Source organism: Ovis canadensis, chromosome 15 (assembly GCF_042477335.2).
Source record: "Ovis canadensis isolate MfBH-ARS-UI-01 breed Bighorn chromosome 15, ARS-UI_OviCan_v2, whole genome shotgun sequence".
Classification (NCBI taxonomy): Eukaryota; Metazoa; Chordata; class Mammalia; order Artiodactyla; family Bovidae; genus Ovis; species Ovis canadensis.
The window spans coordinates 61002233-61018456 of NC_091259.1; the positions used below are offsets into that span (position 1 = coordinate 61002233).

The window sequence follows — 16224 nt, forward strand, 5'->3', positions numbered from 1 at the left end:
GAGAATATTCGGGTTTATAACATTGGTCACGGTGGAACGGGAAGGAGTGCGAGCTTGGAGCGAGAGACCTGGCATACAAATCCGAATCTGCTACCACCCTGCTCTGCGGCTTCAGGCAAATTACTGCTCCTCCCTCAACTCTGTGTCCTCATTGTAGAGTGTAGCTGACGGTTGTCAGGACCCCTGCACTATCTGCTGGGAAAGTACTTTGAGGCTCCATGCATACCCCTCGGCTGGCTGACTAGAGTCAATCCCCCTCACTAGGCTCAGTGCCAAAGAGTTATGGGAAGGGGGGCTGCCCACAAAAGCAGAAGGCGCTGTAGCTGGGGGGCTGGGGACAGCAGCAGCCCAGAGCAGGGGAGAGGCCACGATGGCAGACAAGGTCCTGGGTCAGAAGGCAGGGTGGGGTGTGGGGTGGGTACTAGCCCTGGCTCTCAAAACCACTCTCTGTGAGGACTGGGGCCAGCCTCTGCCCCTTCTGCACCTCAGTTCCCAGTCCTGTAAAATGGGGATGACCAGGCCTGCCTGTAATCATGAGAACACACAGAGACTGGAAATGGACTCAACAGGCAGGCTTAAGGGGTAATGCAACTTCTTATTTATTAATATATAACAACAAAAATGATAAAGCGCATATCTGCAACTGTTCAGATCTTTGTTATAAGGTCTTGGTCATTTTGTCTGGACTGGCCGTGACCTTCAGCTCCGGGGTCTGGGCTAGGAAGATGTTCCAGTGACCTGAATGGAGGAAAGAGGAAGAGTCGTGTGTGGGTGTGCAGTCTATGTATGTGTAAGGGTGTGTTGGTGGTATGTGCGTGTGCATACATGTGCACAACTGGGGCAGGGTGACTGGGGTGGGGAAAACTTGGGACAAGGAGGACCGAGTAGACTGGGTTTGAAGCCCAGAGAGGAAGGAGATGGGGACCCCATCCTACCCCCATAATCCCAAAGGGTTCTGGCATAGGAGCCCACCTTTAACCCGACACCTGTTGGTGACCCTCCCCTCTGTGACTTCCTCTCCACCCACCTGGATCCATCTTCCTCAGGGTGGTGGGGAGTAAGCTGGGGGCCTCTGTAGCAACGTGGTTAGGAGGTTTCAGTGGGAGAGGTTCCAGTAGAGGGACTACTCAGCACCAGGATTTAGGGGCTCAGAGTCCCCTCTGACAGCCCTGTCTCCCTTGCCCCAAGACCAGATCCAGCTGGCTCTGCTTCACCTTCCCGCTCCCGAGCTCTCGAGCGCCTGAGTTGGGAAATCTCTGGCCCAGACACCCACTGGATTCCTGTGCCGGGAACTGACGTCTGTGGCTGACAGCACCCCCCTCCCAGCACCAGCAGCCTGGAACTCCCCAGCTTCTAGCCCGACTCTCTTCCCAGGCCCCTGTCCTCGGCCCAGGGTCCCACCTTCGTGGGTGCCGGTGAGCAGCCGGAAGTTCTGCGCCTCCTTCTGGAAGTCTTGCTTCCTGACTTTCTTGATCTGAATCAAGTGGAAGATTCCTGAGGGCAAAGACAAAGGCATGAGCAGGAAAGAGAGGGTGTGTGGTCAGTGAAACGGGGTGACTTAGACCCAGGACAGACTCAGTCACCTCCCTTCCCTCCCCTACTCTGACCAGACACTGAATCCTGAGGACTCAGTTTCCTAAATATTTTGAATCTGTTTACCCTATCCCCCAATGTCATCCTTCCCCTCTAGACCCCATCGTGTCTTACCTGGGTCACTACCCTAGACTTCTGACCTTTAACCCCCGCCTCTCATCTGTGATCCCGGCTGCAGGCATTGGAAAACATGCCTGTTACCCTGTCACCCCCTCCTTCCATGACCCTGCTCCTCTCACCATCATCATCCTGTGCTCACACCCTTCATCTGTCAACAGTGCAAAGGGGCAAGGAGGGAAGGAGGGAGGGAGGGAGGCTGGGAAGCCACCAGGCCTGTAGGGCCTAATCAGTCTTTTTTTTTTCTGGACTGTAGAACGTATGATAAAAATCAACAGGTGATTTGCTTCAGACACCAAAGCATTATAGGTGTCAGGGTTGTAGGCTCCCTTTCCACTCAAGGCTCAGTTCACCCCATCCCTTGCCCGTGCTCCAGGTCTAACCAACTCCTTGAGGTCCCTCAAGGGGTGAAGCCTTCCCATTTGCCATCCCTTCTGCCAAACTCCGGCTTCTGTTGCCACAGGTGAACTTCTCATCCTCCCAGCCTTACCTGGGAAGTCTTCTTGATTCTCCCTCCTTCCTTAAATGGTTATAATTTCCTCCTTGGGTTGCCCACACCTCTTGGCTTCTGTTTGTGATTGTTCCTATTTCTAATATGCTACCATTGTGTCTGTTCTTGCCTCCTCCACCAGACTGGGAATGGAGAGGACTCTCTTCTTGGGTTCCCTGAACCTGGCTCATATTGGGCATGCTGAAGGAATGAATGAATGAATCCCTGGATGCATGGATAAGCAAATATATGAGTACCCAGTCTAGGCCAGGCCCTGAGGGGGAATGAGGTATTAGCTGGATCTCCCGATGTTTGTATCCCCCGGGGAGCTGGCCACGGGCACCACACATGGTGCTAAAGCCCTGAGCACTTGGGCTATGAGGTCGTGCCAGCTGTTGCCACCAGGGGCTGCGGCCAGAAAGAACAGATGTGACAGCAAGGCCTCTGCTAGGCCAGTACCACCCTCAAGAAAACCAAGAACTGGCCTTGCCTATGGGAATCCGGGTGGGGTCCCACCTAGGGGCACAGACTGCTCTGGTCCTGGGACTGAGCTCGAGGAAGCTGGGAATGCCCAGCGCTGTGCTCAGGCCCCCCCCCCCCGCCCAGGTACCAGGGACAGAATATGGGAGAGACTTGCTCCAGAGGCCCAGGCTGCATCACAATTATGAGATGGGGATGGGTCCTGGTGCCCCCGCCTGCCACTGCACAAACCCCCAAACACAAATTGGAGAAGTGACTGGGAAGAGGGTCGTCTCCAAGCTGTCCCTTGCAAAGCGTGATTGAAAGGTCTGGGCTCTTGGGCCTAGAAGCAAGAGCTTGTCTGAGGGTCATGGTTGTGCCTTTTGGCCTTTGAAGGGTGTTCCAGGCCTGAGAGTGGCTGGGCTCTGTGTGTCCCAGGCAGAGGTGTAGTGGTGGGTGAGTTCCAAGAGACAGGACAGGCTCAGCTTACTGAAGAACCTTCTTGAGCACAGCCATTCCCAGAATGGCAAGTGAACCACCTTGTCTGGAGGTGAGGTGGGGCTGAGTGCAGCCAGGGGCTCAAGACCATCAGGGAGGCTAACAGAGGGACTTCCTTCCCTAGTGGGGGAGGAATTGAGAACCCTGAGGTCCCTTCTCTTGAAATGCTAGACTTGAAAAATCCTTAACGCTAAGCCAGTTCTCTGCTCAGATTCTGGGCCTGGAGCTGGCCCCGCTCTGGGGTGGCCTCAGCCCAGTTTTCAGCTCACTTTGTCTCCAGGTCAATTCTCCTCTTCCTCTCCTGGCTCCCAAGGTTGCTGTTTCCACTTGTCTGGGTGAGGAAACAGCAACAGTCTCCCACTGACAATCGGCCCTTGGGAGAGTTCGTTTTGACTTTCTCTGTCTGGGACAGGGAGGGAATGGGGGTGTTGATGGGGTATTTCAGCCACCCAGGGGCTTAGGAGGTGATAGGGTGGGTAGGTTTGCTAGTGAGAGGGTGGCAGGGCCTGGCATTGTGAAATTGAGGAGTCCTCCCCACTTCTTCCTTTTCACTGCAACCCTGGTAATGAGATTTGGCCTTGAGCTGTGACTCCCCCATCTCTGCCATCCTGCACCTTCCTCGGGTCCTTCCCCAAAAGCATAAGGTCACCTTTGTGGAGGTGACACTGGGGACAGTAAGACCTGGGTTTGAATCTTTACTGTTTAAACTGTGTGATTTTGAGCAAGTCATTTTACCTCTCAGACTCAGTTTTCTTATCTGCAAAATGGGGGCTTAATACAATACATACCCTTCCGGTTTCTTACACCTGTGAACTGCAACACATTATACATAGTACCTGCTACTCACCAGTCACAGAGCGCCGGACATATAAGCATGGGCTCTGGAGCAAGAGTTTGAGGCTGTCGCTGCAGTGTGCCCCTCTTGCCTTTTTACATCCTGTCCAGTCCAGGCCCACCCTCCATGAAGGTTTCCCTGACCAGCTTGACTCCCAGAGAGCTCCTGCAAGCCATGAGGGCCTGAGGACAGAGGCTAAGCCTTTTACTCTCTGTGATGCCAGAGCAGATGGGAGGAGGCCCAGCATAAACTTGCAACCCCACCTGTCCAGGGACTGAAGGACTCCCAAAGCTCAGAGCAACCATAAGGATTACTGAATCTCCCCCTCAGCCTCTGGTCAAGTCCCCTCCCTGCTCTTGCTTACACACTTCTGTGAATGGAACTTGCTCCCTGCCTCCCACTGCAGGAAGACTTCAGGTTGAGAAGGCACTTCCTCTCATTAACAGAAACGTGCTTCTCTGCCATTCTAACTCAGCCAATGAGGTGGGATGAGAAGGATGCAGACATTTTTAGCACTTACTATGGGTCAGGGGCGGAACCTATGTCATTTCACTTAAGCCTCTCAAGCCCCTTCTCCCCCATTCACAGAAGAGAAATTTGAGGCCCAGAGAGGTCAAGTGATTGCCCAAGGCCACACAGCTAAGAAATGGCAGAGCCGGGATTCAAACCTAGGTCTGTCTGATTCCAAAGCCCCTGCTTGTTGTTTCGACCCTTGTGGTCACTCAGAGCACAACTGCTCCCTCTGCCTGGGGCAGTCCTTCAGAGCCATGAAGCCAGCGGTCCTGTTCCCCTGAGTCTTCTCTTCTCCAGGCTGAACAGCTCCGCTTTCTTGGTCCATTCCTCCCACGACAGGGGGCAGAGTAGAGCAGGGAAAGAGCCGCATCTGACGTCACAAGACCTGGGCTCTAGCTCCTCCACTTACTGGCTGTGTGGCCTTGGGCCAGGTACTTCACCTCTCTGAGCCTCAGTTTCCTCATCTGTAAAATGGGGATAATAATACCTAACTCTCAGGATCGTTGAGGATCAAATGAGATGATGAATGTGAAAGCACTTTGTAAATTTCAAAGTGCTTCACACATTGGTTGTAATTATCATTGTCATCATTCTTATTATCATTCCCTCTTCCACCCCCCATCCCCTTCACCTCCCCACTGCCAGCCAACCACATCAGTAGAGAAAAGTGACCTTAGAACTAATTCCCAGTTAAAGGTTTAATTTGTTTTACTCTACCCAGGGGATTTACGTTTAACAAGAAGAGCCCCAAAGCTGAACTCTCAGCAATTCCCTTCTCTTAACCTTCAGTTGGTGATAGACGCAGCCTACTGATCAGGGTAATTTTCTCACAGAATGAGAAATATGTCGACTTACCGTAGAGGGATAGGATCCACCATAAAGGAAAGGCTAGATGAGACTGGCCTTGAGGACTTGAGGGTGCTGTGAGGGCCCTCCTGCCTGAAAAGATCTCTCCTCCCAGTCTGCTGAAATTCTACCAATGGACAGTTCTTTGGTTCTTCGGGGTAGGCAGTACTCTGTCCTGGCTCCTCACAAAGTGTAACAACCCCTTTCCCCCAGGAGAGGGAGCACTGCCAGGCTCTGGCATCTCAGAGTGGGTGAGCGTATCGCAACTGTCAGAGTCACTGTCCTCCTCTCTCTTGGAATCTGGGACTCAGAGCTGGAAGATGACCTGAGGCAGGTCTTCTTGGGCCAGAGGCACTTAACCAGTTCCCTAACACCCCGGGAGGGGGCGGCTGGAGCACAGGCAGGGGGTCAGGCCAGAGTGGGAACGGGCCAGTGCTCACCTTTCACCAGCTTCCAGAGGTAGATCTCCACCTGCTCAGAGGCCTCACGCTCGAGGGCAAAGCGACGCAGGCTGTCCGGGCTTGGGGATACTGACGTGTGAACGAGAACTCGACCTGGCGCCTTCGGACACTTGGTGGCACTGATCTCACTGTGGCCCGGGTCTGCCTTGTCCTCTGGGAGAGACAAGGAGCTATGAACGCTCTGTCTCCCCACTCCTGATAGCCCAGGAAGAGGGACCACTGGGCTGACATCTCCCTCAGGGTCATTAGGGTCCTTTGGGGAAGTTCTGGTGCCCCTGGGAAGACAAGGAGATTTCTGGGGAACAGAGAGGGGGCCTCTCCCCTAGTCTCCTCACATTGATTAGCCTGTCAGAAAGCTTCTGACCCTTCAGGGCCCAGCTCACATTCCATCTACCTCCTCCAGGCAGCCCACCTGGGACAGCTTAGTTCACCCTATGTCTTCCCACCTATAGCTTGTTAACCCTTCTTGCTTATGCCTCTCACTCATGCCCTTAGATCCATGCTGCCTTGCATTGCCTTGTGGTTGCTTCATTTGGGTATGTTTTCTCTCTAAAATAAACCCACAGGGGGAAAGGCAGGAATCCTGTTCTTTAAGTCCTTTGAGTCACTCGCATCACCAAACACAGGCTCACAAGGAACAGAAGGAAAGGCTTGGGAGAGGTTGAGGCGCTGATGGCAGTAATGATGATGGAGCGTCATATGGAAGAGGTGGTGATAATCGTGATGATGGCGACTGTAGGGTGGTGGGAGGGGTTGGGGGGTGGGGGTGAGGATGATGGGGATGGTGGTAAGTTTGTTTCTGGATCCTACAAATTGGATCCAGTCCTAAAGCCTTGACATGTTGGAATTTCAAGGACATTCCCAGAACTTTCCATGTATCAATACTCCCTGATTGTCTTTCAGGGACTGAAGGACTAAATCCCTACGCATCTCCCCACCTTCTAGACTCTTACTAGTTATGAAGACCTTTGAGGTGTCCAGCTAAAAGCTGTAAGCTGTCCCCTTTAAGGGAAAATGGAGTAGGATCTGAGGGTGAGCCCAAGACCATATGTGTTTGTGAAGGAGCCCAGCAGCGAGCCACAGCCATTCTCATAGAGAATTCGAGAGAATTCCTGGGTGGTCCAGTGGTTGGGACTCTGTGTTTTCACTGTTGAGGGCCTGGGTTCAACTCTTGGTTGGGGAACTAAGATCCTACAAACTGTGCAGTGGAGCCAAAAAAAAAAAAAAAAAAGAAATCTATTTTAAAATAAAGAAAGGAAAAGGAATTCCCTGGCTGTCCAGTGGTTAGGACTCCACGCTTCCACTGCTGTGGGCCTGGGTTTGATCCCTGGTTGGAGAACTAAGAATTTGCAAGCTGCACGCATGGCCAAATAAAAAAGAGAATTCAAGGTGAACCCTCAACCATCATGCCATCGTGCTTCTCTCTCACCTTGCCCCTACCGTTTATTAACCTATAAGTGACTGTTATCCCTTATGTCTAGGTTTTGATTTGCAATTCATAAAGCACTTTCATCAGCTCTATGTCTAAGGCTCAGAAAAGTAAAGTAACCTGTCTTTGCCTAGAAGAGTAAGTTAGGTAGATGAGTATGTCAGGGAGTGAACCCATGCACACACATCTCCTGACAGCAAATTCTGGGGCAGGTGGAGACTTAGGGTAATCACAGCCACTCGGCTATCTCATTTGTGAAATAACTGAGATGGAAAAATTAAGTAAACTCTGAAATGATAGTATAATACTGGGTGCACAGTTGGTTCTCAGCGTTTCCTTCCTCTGTTTCTTCCCCATTCTCCTCCTTTCAGTTTTGTAGCCAGCCCTGTCAGAGACATGACCAGGACAGTGCCTTCGACCCCACCTGCCTTCCTTCCAGGCTTGAGGGAACAGGCCCGCCCCTTACAACAGCTCCTGCTGACAGTCACAGGCTGCTCTTCTCAATGAGATGCTCTGACGTTTTTTCCTGCACAGCCATTAATCCTAAGGTCACTGTTGAAAGAACTCAGCCGGCAACTCTGGAGGCCTGACTTCTAGAAGCTTTGTTCCCCCCACCCTGTGCTGTTTCCTCCCACCCTTAGCTTTTAAAATCTTCCTGCTTATGCCTTCCACTCATGCCCTTAATCCCACACTGCCCTGCATTGCCTTAAAACTGCTCGGCTGTGTTTTCTCTCTAAAATAGACCCATAAGGTCAAGGGAAGGAATCAAGTCTTTTGAGTGACTCATACCACCAAACACAGGCCCACAATGAACACACATAGAAGGAAAGGCTTGGGAGAGGCTGAGGTGATGGTGGCAGTGATGACGATGATGAGTGTGATACCGGAGAGGATTTAGAAGGACTTCTAGTTCCAGCGTCATTGTGTAACTTAAGAAAGTCCCTTCCCTTCTCTGGGTCTCAGTTTTCCCATGTGTTTATGAGGACTGAAGGAAGACAATAGTGATCAAGAGTATTGTGTTTGTGGGGATTCCCTGGCAGTCCAAGTGGTTGGCACTCGGCTCTTTCACTGCTGTGGCCTGAGGTCAATCCCTGGTCAGGAAACTAAGATCCAGCAAGCCTCATGGCATGGCCGAAAAAAAAAAAAAAAGGAGAGCATTGTCTTTGGAATAAGACAGACAGGGTTCATATGCCAACTCTGTCGCTTACAGTTTTGGGACCTGGGACAAGGTATTTCTCTTCTCATCCTGTAAAATGGAGATGAAGATGTAGGTGACTACCTTGCCCATTGTGGTGAGGATTGCATGACCTCATGCCAAACACCTATGTGGCACATGGTAAGTGTTCAATAAATGTTGACCATTCCTCTTAAAAGCAGGTTCAAAAGGGAGGGAATATATGTATACCTATGGCTGATTCATGTTGAGGTTTGACGGAAGACAACAAAATTCTGTAAAGCAATTATCCTTCAATAAAAAATAAATTAATTAAAAAAGAAGTCCTAATAGCCTAAGCTTTTATGACTTCGCCGAATCCAGGACATTACTTGATTCTGTGTGTGCCTGAGAGCCTCTGAATCTGTAGCACTACATGGTTCTGTAAGCCTCATAACTGAGTTGGGCGTTTCTCACTGCCATATTTCTAGCATTCCGTGCATCTAAACGCCCCTGAATCCCGTGACTCTGAGCCCCTGCCCCATCTATCCACGCCCACACAGGATGTTCTACGTGTCTGTGCCCTGGGGAGAGAGACCCAGGCCTTGCTCTAGCCAGTGCCCTCCCTGCCCCCAGGCTCTCTTTGTACCTGGACAAATCTTGCAGCACTTCCCGGCTACTTTCTCAGGGTGGTGGCAGGGGTACGCAGTGGGGCAGATCACCCGCTGGCAGTCCTGGCGGCCGTCCTGGCAGGTGCACAGGATGCAGGGCAGGGGTCCGAAGGAGCGGAAGGCCGGGTGCCACACCTCCCCATGGGAGTATGTCTTCCCACCGTGCACACAGGCTGGGCCGAGGAAGGCAGGAAGGGAGGAGGGTCAGTACCTTGGGCTTGGGACAGAGTCCAATAATGGGTGGGGGTAGGTCCTTGGGGTGCCCCTGCTTCACCAGTCTGGCCCAGCCACACTGCTTGTAAAGCAGAGGCCAGGGAATAAATCAGTCCCCTGTCCCAGACATCCCCCATCTCAGCACTCAGGACAGAGGTGGGACCGGTAAGTTCTTGTTGAAGATGAAGAGTCCTCCCCGCCTGCCATGGGCACCCATGGTGGGGTGTGGAGAGGGCTGGCCTGACGGTAGGAGACCTGTGCTGTCAATAGTGGGCCATGCGAGCGTGGGCAGGTCCCGTCTGTTTTCACAGCCTCAGTGTCCCATCTGTCAGATGCCACTGTGGCTCCTCCCTCTCCACCAATCAGGGTGACGTGCAGTGAGGTCTCTCTGCCCGTCTGCTGCCACAGATTGCCATCCCAATCATCCTCCTGCAGCCCAGCTCTGCTTCCCCCTTCCTTCATCAAAACCTTTCCCTCAGTACCTCCTTATCTTGTAATAACTGGTTTACATGCTTGTCTCCCCTACTAGTCTATGAGTCCCTTGAGGAAAGGGACCATTTTCATCTCTCTCTTCTCTGCCTCTCAATTCCCAGCAAAATCATGCTCAAAAGAATATTGTTATATGGCCTGCAGTCCTAGTTCCAGGACTGGTTCTGTCTCTAACTCAATACTCTGAACCCCAGTGTCCTCATCTGTCAGATGGAAGTTTAGATCTAATGTTCTATGAGTCTACCAGCCCATGGCCAAGTTGAGATTGCAGGGATGGGAAGTGAGAGCAGACAGGGGCCCCCTTTTCCACCTCAGGGTCAAGAGAGGCTCCGGTTCCCACCTTTCTTATGTTTCTCCTTCAGAACAATCTTGACTGTGGTGCTGCCTGCCTCCTTTGGTCGGAAGTGGCGAGGGATGAAGCCCAGAGAGGCGCTGGGCCCAGTGGGGGACGGGGTGCTCAGGTCTCTCTTTCTCCCGCTGTCCCCTGAACACGGATCCTGGGAATGTCTCTGCGAAGGGCAGGAAAGATGAAGATCACTGAAGGCCCGCTGCCAGCGCAGAAGCAGAAAAACAGGCTGCAGTGAGAGGCCTGAAGGTGGCTGTTGGGACAGCATAGGCTCTAGGCAGAAGGAAGGTCTGATAGGGTCAAAGACACTCCCAGGCAACGAATCTTTGAAGACTCTTGGAGGTCAGTGGTTTGGAAGTCCAGCCTCCACAGAGCCCTTCTTCAGCTGGCAGCGCCAGAACCTTGGGGCTGAAAAGTAACCAGAGGGGGCTGAGGTCTTGATGTGGAAAGTGTGAGTGATCAGGGACCCCGAGAACTTAATATTCAAGAAACGGAGTGAGCATGAGCATCAGGACATTCTTTGCCTGAGAAGATTTAGGTGATGGGACAGGGGCTGGACCTCCAAAGATCCCACCCAACTGCAGAATCCCCTAGGAGAGAGGACTGAGAGCAGGTCCTGTCCAGAGATGATGGATCTTAGGAGCCCCTTTTCTGAATCCAACACCTCAAGACCCCACACTGCCAGATCAGGTCTTGAGAGGGTTGGCGATGAAAGCAAAGGGTGTGTGTGACGGCCGTGAAACAGAGCAGGAGCTCCCTGGCCCAAAAATTGGGGATTGAGAAACGAGCAAGTGGGCTGGGGACAGGGGTGGAGTTTATCACCCCCTCACTGACACTGAGTCACATTCCTTCTTCTGCAGCCCCTTCCTGACCGTACAGTCTCTGAGACAGTCCTTCAATGTCTGCACTGAGCCCACAGGAGTTCCCAGAGTGAATACTATGTCCCAGCCCCCAGCACGGGCCCAGGAATATAGGAGGTAGCCAGGAAATATTTGTCAAGTAAAATAGAGGCAAGAAGGAATTGAAGAGCCCAACACCCCTATATGACTTACCCACATCATCCAGCAGTTCAGTGAATAGCTGGAACTACTTACTGCAACTAAGTCTGGTGGGTTTCACTTAGCTGCCTCCTATGACAAGGACAGGGGCTTCCCAGGTGGCACTAGTGATAAAGAACCTGCCTGCCAATGCAGGAGACATAAGACATGCAGGTTCAATCCCTGGGTCAGGAGGATGCCCTGGAGGAGAGCACAGCAGGTATTCTTGCCTGGAGAATCCCAAGGACAGAGGAGTGTGGCGGGCTACAGTCCATGGGGTTGCAAAGACTTGGAGACAGCTGAAGCAACAGCACATGCGCACGCATGGCAGGGACAGGGAGGGAGGTGGGGGCATGGTCAGGACCCTCTAGAGAAGGCCCACCTGGGAAGGGGGTGAGCTGGCAGAGGAGCAGGGAGGGCTCATTAGTTCAGACCTCTGAGGAGTCTCTGGGGAGGGGAGTCCCACTTCGACTGCCCCAGGTTCCAGGTGAGCCAGGCGGTAAGCGCAGGCAGAGCTGTTCACAGGGTAGGCATAGCACCGGCTGGTGGACGGGAACGTGAGTCAGTGTGTGAGCCCATTCTCCCAGCTCTTTTCTTTCTGACCAGAGAGAGTCAGGCAGTTTAGCTCATCTGAACGCTAGACCAAGATGGAGAGGGGTCAAGACGGAGCCGGAAACGTGAGGTAGCCCCAGAGAACTGGACCCTTAGGAGAGGGATGGAAGGCTGGCCCAAGTCAGAGGCCACTCCCTCTGAAGACATGCTGCTCAGAGGTGGCCTGAATAAGGACAGACACAGGCTCTGGACAGGACAGTGTCAGAATTTTCCAGGAGGGAAATCAGGATGCTTGAGGCCTGCTTCTGCCCTGTGTGGCATTTTTGTTTCTTCCCCTCAGCCCTCTCCTTCCTCACCAGCCACTTTGGGAGCTGTAATGGAAGTTAAAGAGGAGCCTGGAACCTGGTGGTGGCTAATGGAACCGACCCAGGGGACAAATGAGACATGAAGGCAATAACTGGGATTGCCTGCTCCACAGTCAAGGAGATTCAGGCCCAGGATACCAGCCCCCTCACCCCCCCCTCCCCACCCTCTCCATAAAGCTATGCACTCACCACCCCTCGGTGTGGCTGCGTGGTGTCCTCTTCAGCCGACTTCTCACTGGACCCATCTAGAAACCCAAAGGGAAGTCCGTGAGCCTCCACCTCCTCAGCCTTCCTGGCCGGAGCCCTGTGGGCCTCCCCACCTCTAGACTCTGCCCCTCCAAAGCCTGGCCCTACTCCTGCAGCCCCTTACCAGTAGTTCCCTTGGCCCCATGGGTGTTTATTCTCATTTCTCATTACACGTCTCCTCACCTTTGGGTTGGTGAAATCCCCACAACTGAACTGCAGACTGTATCTCCACATTGGCCTCTTGGTCACTTAAGACTGAACCCCTTGGCTAGGCCAGAGCATGTCATTCAGTGCTCATCTCAGATGGTGTAGGGGCTGTGAATCCCACCCCCAGCAGCCTCTCAGCCCAGCCACACCTGAAGTCACTAGGCTTGGCTTACACTATACGCTCCCTGGCTACCCTTAGCCTCTCTGTCCCTCCCACTGGAAAAGCCTAGGACTCCTCCACCCCTACCTCTCTGGGCCCCAGAACTCAAAACCCTGTGAAGTCCTGCAGCTTCCTAGAGCCCCTCTACCCCTGCCTCACATACAGTCTGGCTGCCACTGAGCAATCTGGATTCAAAGACCCAGAACACAGGAATCAGACTGCTTGCTAGAAATTACCAAGCGCACTCGCTCCATACATACACAGCATGGCTGAGGCCCACAGAAGGGAAGGACTCTGCAGGAATTCACTGGAAGGACCAGGACTAAACTGGTTTCTGATCTAGTGCTCTTCCACAATGCCAACATCTGGGGAAGCATTCCATGGTGGAATACCACCCTTCTCGAGGTCTGCCTCCTCCAGGAAGCTTTCCTGGACTACCTCAGCCCACAGGGAACAATCTGGCCATCCAGGCACTTCATTTTGCCCAAGCTGCTCACCCTGCCCTTGCCACTGTCTTGTCTCTCTCTGTTCCGTACAGAGATGCTACCAGGATTCTGCTTGACACAGGGGCTTGGAGCCCCAGTGAACCCAGGCCTGTGCCCAGCTCTGTGATGAGGAAGACAGGAAGAGACATGGTCTCTGCTCTACAGACCCCTTTCCTGTGCCTCTTCTGATCCTCTTGGCCTCACCTTGGCAGGCATTTTGTCCCCTCCTTGCAGGCACTGCAGCAGCACCCTCTTCACATGGACTGCAGCCAGCTTCCTTCAGACTCAATCTGGCAGCAGGTGCCCTCATGCCACACCTCCTCCATGTCTCCGCCCCCATGTCTTATCTTCCCCTCCATCCCCACTCCCGCTCCCATTCCCAGGATAGCCCAACACAGCAGGGAGTGGGAGGGAGTGACCCCGCCTTGGGGTGAATCTTGGACCAGTGGGAGTTGGTGGCTGGTGGACCAATTCCTCCTCTCCCTCTATCACCTCCAGGCCTTTCTGAGGAGCAGAAGGCTACTTGGAGCAATAGGTCACGCTTGATGTCAAGTCAAGGCCAGCTCCCCAACACATTCCTGTGCTGTTTTTGCCTCCCTCCCTGCTTCACTTTCTGTCCCCTCCTTCCTGCTCCCTGGGATTATAATACAAATACTGCACATCAGTCTCTGGCGCAGGCTCAGCTGTCTGAGGGGTGCAGCTAAGCCACCACCCTGAGGAAGGAAGGGGCCGGGTGACCCCTGAGGGTCCCCTGAACAGTCCATGGCTGGGTCCCTGAGGCAGTGGGTGCGCACTGCCAGATGTAGGGACAGACTCACCTTTGCAGGCCTGGCAGCACGAGGCAGGCAGCGGGAGGGGTGGGGGGCAGCCTGGTTCTGGGCAGGTCATGAGGCCGCAGTAGATCTGGCCCTCCTGACAGACAGAACACACAGGAGCTGGGAGACGAGCTCTGCTGAGGACCAGCCTTGGGGCTGGGATAGCCCCCACTCTGGCGGTCCACGGCTTGAGGTCTCCTCTGAGGTGGGCAGAGGGGGAGCAGCACAGTGTCCGGGGCAAGGCCCAGGCAGCTCAGAGGAGGGTCCCTGCACCTTTCCCACTCACTCCAGGCCCCAAGGTAACAGTTATCCTCCAGCTTCTGAGCCTTTTCATACCCAGGCTCTTCCTAGGCTCTCACAGCAAGCTAGTGAGGTGAGATTTTCCCAACCTACAGATGGGAAGGGACTATGGAGAGGCCTGAATCCCCTGAAGTCAGAGACACAGCAGAATGTTTCAGGCTCTTCCTCCTGCTGCCAATGTCCTTCTCCCCTGGCCTAGAACAGGGAGCCCAGCATAGATGAGCAGGACGAGGGCATGTCTCCTTGAGCTTATCTTGCTCTTATGCAAACTCTAGGTCCCCAACTTCAGGACCCAGCCTGGAAAGGCAAGACTGCAGCAGAAAGGGCCTTCTGGGAGTCAGGAGGCCAGATGACCTTTGGTGAGTCACTTCTCTGGGCCTCAGCTTCTTCATCTGTGAAATGGGGACACTTCATCTGGGTTGTGAAATCAAATGAGGGAACAGTTATGAAAACCCCTTTTAAACTGCAAGGCACAATGTATCCCTGGGAAGGAGTGAGATTACTTTGAATCTTTCCCCTATTCCTTTTCCAGCGAGTCTCAGAAGTAAGGATTCTGATCCTTCAAACAAGTCCCATATAAACAGGGATGAGAAGAAAGAAGGGGAGACCCAAGTATCCAGGGGGAAGGGACAAGGGATCACAAGCACTGGGGCAAGGCCCAGGCAGCTCAGAGGAGGGTCCCTGCACCTTTCCCACTCACTCCAGGCCCCAAGATAACACCTTCCCCTACCATGAGTTCTCTCTTCCCATAGCCCCCTCTTCATCCAGGTGCAGCACAGTACAGGTAAAACAGTGTGGGTTTGGAACCATGTGGCCCTGCGTCTGAATTCTGAGTATGCCACTTAACTAGCTGTGTGTGTGTGTGTGTGTGTGTGTGTGATGTCTGATTTTTTGCGACACCATGGACTATAGACCACTAGGCTCCTCTGTCCATGGGGTTCTGCAGGCAAGAATACTGGAGTGGATTGTCATTTCCTACTCCGGGTAATCTTCCTAACTGAGGAATCAAACCCACATCTCCTGTTTCTCCTGCGTTAGCAGGCAGATTCTTTACTGCTGTGCCACCTGAGAAGTCATGTGACCTTAGGCCAATCATTTAATTGCTCTGAGCCTCAGTTTTCTTATCTATAGACTATGATTAGTGATAGCCTTTTCATAGGGCCTTTGGGATACTGTATATTAAGATAAGGCATTTCCTAGTAGGTACAGTGCCCTAGTTTACTTCAAGAGGCCCAGGCCTTGCAAAAATAACCATTGTCTAGGTTGATTTCTAAGTGGTCCCTTTTATTATAAGTTGTTTGCTCTGCAGCACAGATACTTTGAAATTCAGACTCAGAATGATGGGATCCTCTCACTGAAAAGATGGGAGACAGATCCGAGAGAGATGACTGTCTCTGATGGTCACGGATGGAACCATGGCAGAACCAGAGCTGAAACTTGGGTGCCTGACACCTAGAATGGACCTCGTACCCTCTCATCACTGCTGAATCAGATGATTATTTAATCAGAGAGGACCTTGGAGATCACCTTGTTAGACTCCCGGGTGTGCATGCATGCACACTCAGTCATGTCCAACTCTGTGCAACTCTACAGACTGTAGCCCAGCAGGCTCCTCTGTCCGTGGGATTCTCCAGGCAAGAATGCTGGAGTTGGTTGCCATGCCCTCCTGCAGACTACCTTCCCGGCCTCATGTCTCTTATGTCTCCTGCATTGACAGGTAGTTTCTTTACCTCTAGCACCACCAGGGAAGCCTAGACCCCCTTAAGCACTCAGAAGAACTGAGGCTCAGAGAAGTTTGCTGGGCAGGTGGTAGGGAAATCGAGATAGCAGGGGTTTCTCCCACCAGTGCACAGATGCACTAAGCCCAAGGGTGAGGATGACATGCTGAAGGCCACCTACAAATGTGCAGCAGGGCCACGCCTGGAACCCCCGAGGCGGAGGGGA

General features: G+C 52.9%; 1 protein-coding gene across 2 annotated transcripts in view; it reads right to left on the bottom strand.

Annotated features, from left to right (window-relative positions):
* Positions 1-575: 575 nt before the first annotated feature.
* The window catches only part of CHRDL2 (chordin like 2), a 35367-nt gene continuing 19718 nt past the window's right edge, over positions 576-16224 (bottom strand). Inside the window, exons 5-12 of one of the 2 annotated variants that reach the window (XM_069555452.1) lie at positions 13984-14077; positions 12257-12312; positions 10108-10276; positions 9044-9238; positions 5792-5965; positions 4915-4969; positions 1402-1494; positions 576-738 (exon numbers count right to left, since the gene is read on the bottom strand). In XM_069555452.1, the coding sequence (XP_069411553.1) occupies positions 648-738; positions 1402-1494; positions 4915-4969; positions 5792-5965; positions 9044-9238; positions 10108-10276; positions 12257-12312; positions 13984-14077 (927 nt within the window). In that variant the 3' untranslated portion in view covers positions 576-647. The remainder of the gene's footprint in view (positions 739-1401; positions 1495-4914; positions 4970-5791; positions 5966-9043; positions 9239-10107; positions 10277-12256; positions 12313-13983; positions 14078-16224) is intronic. The other variant, XM_069555453.1, reaches the window with a different exon arrangement.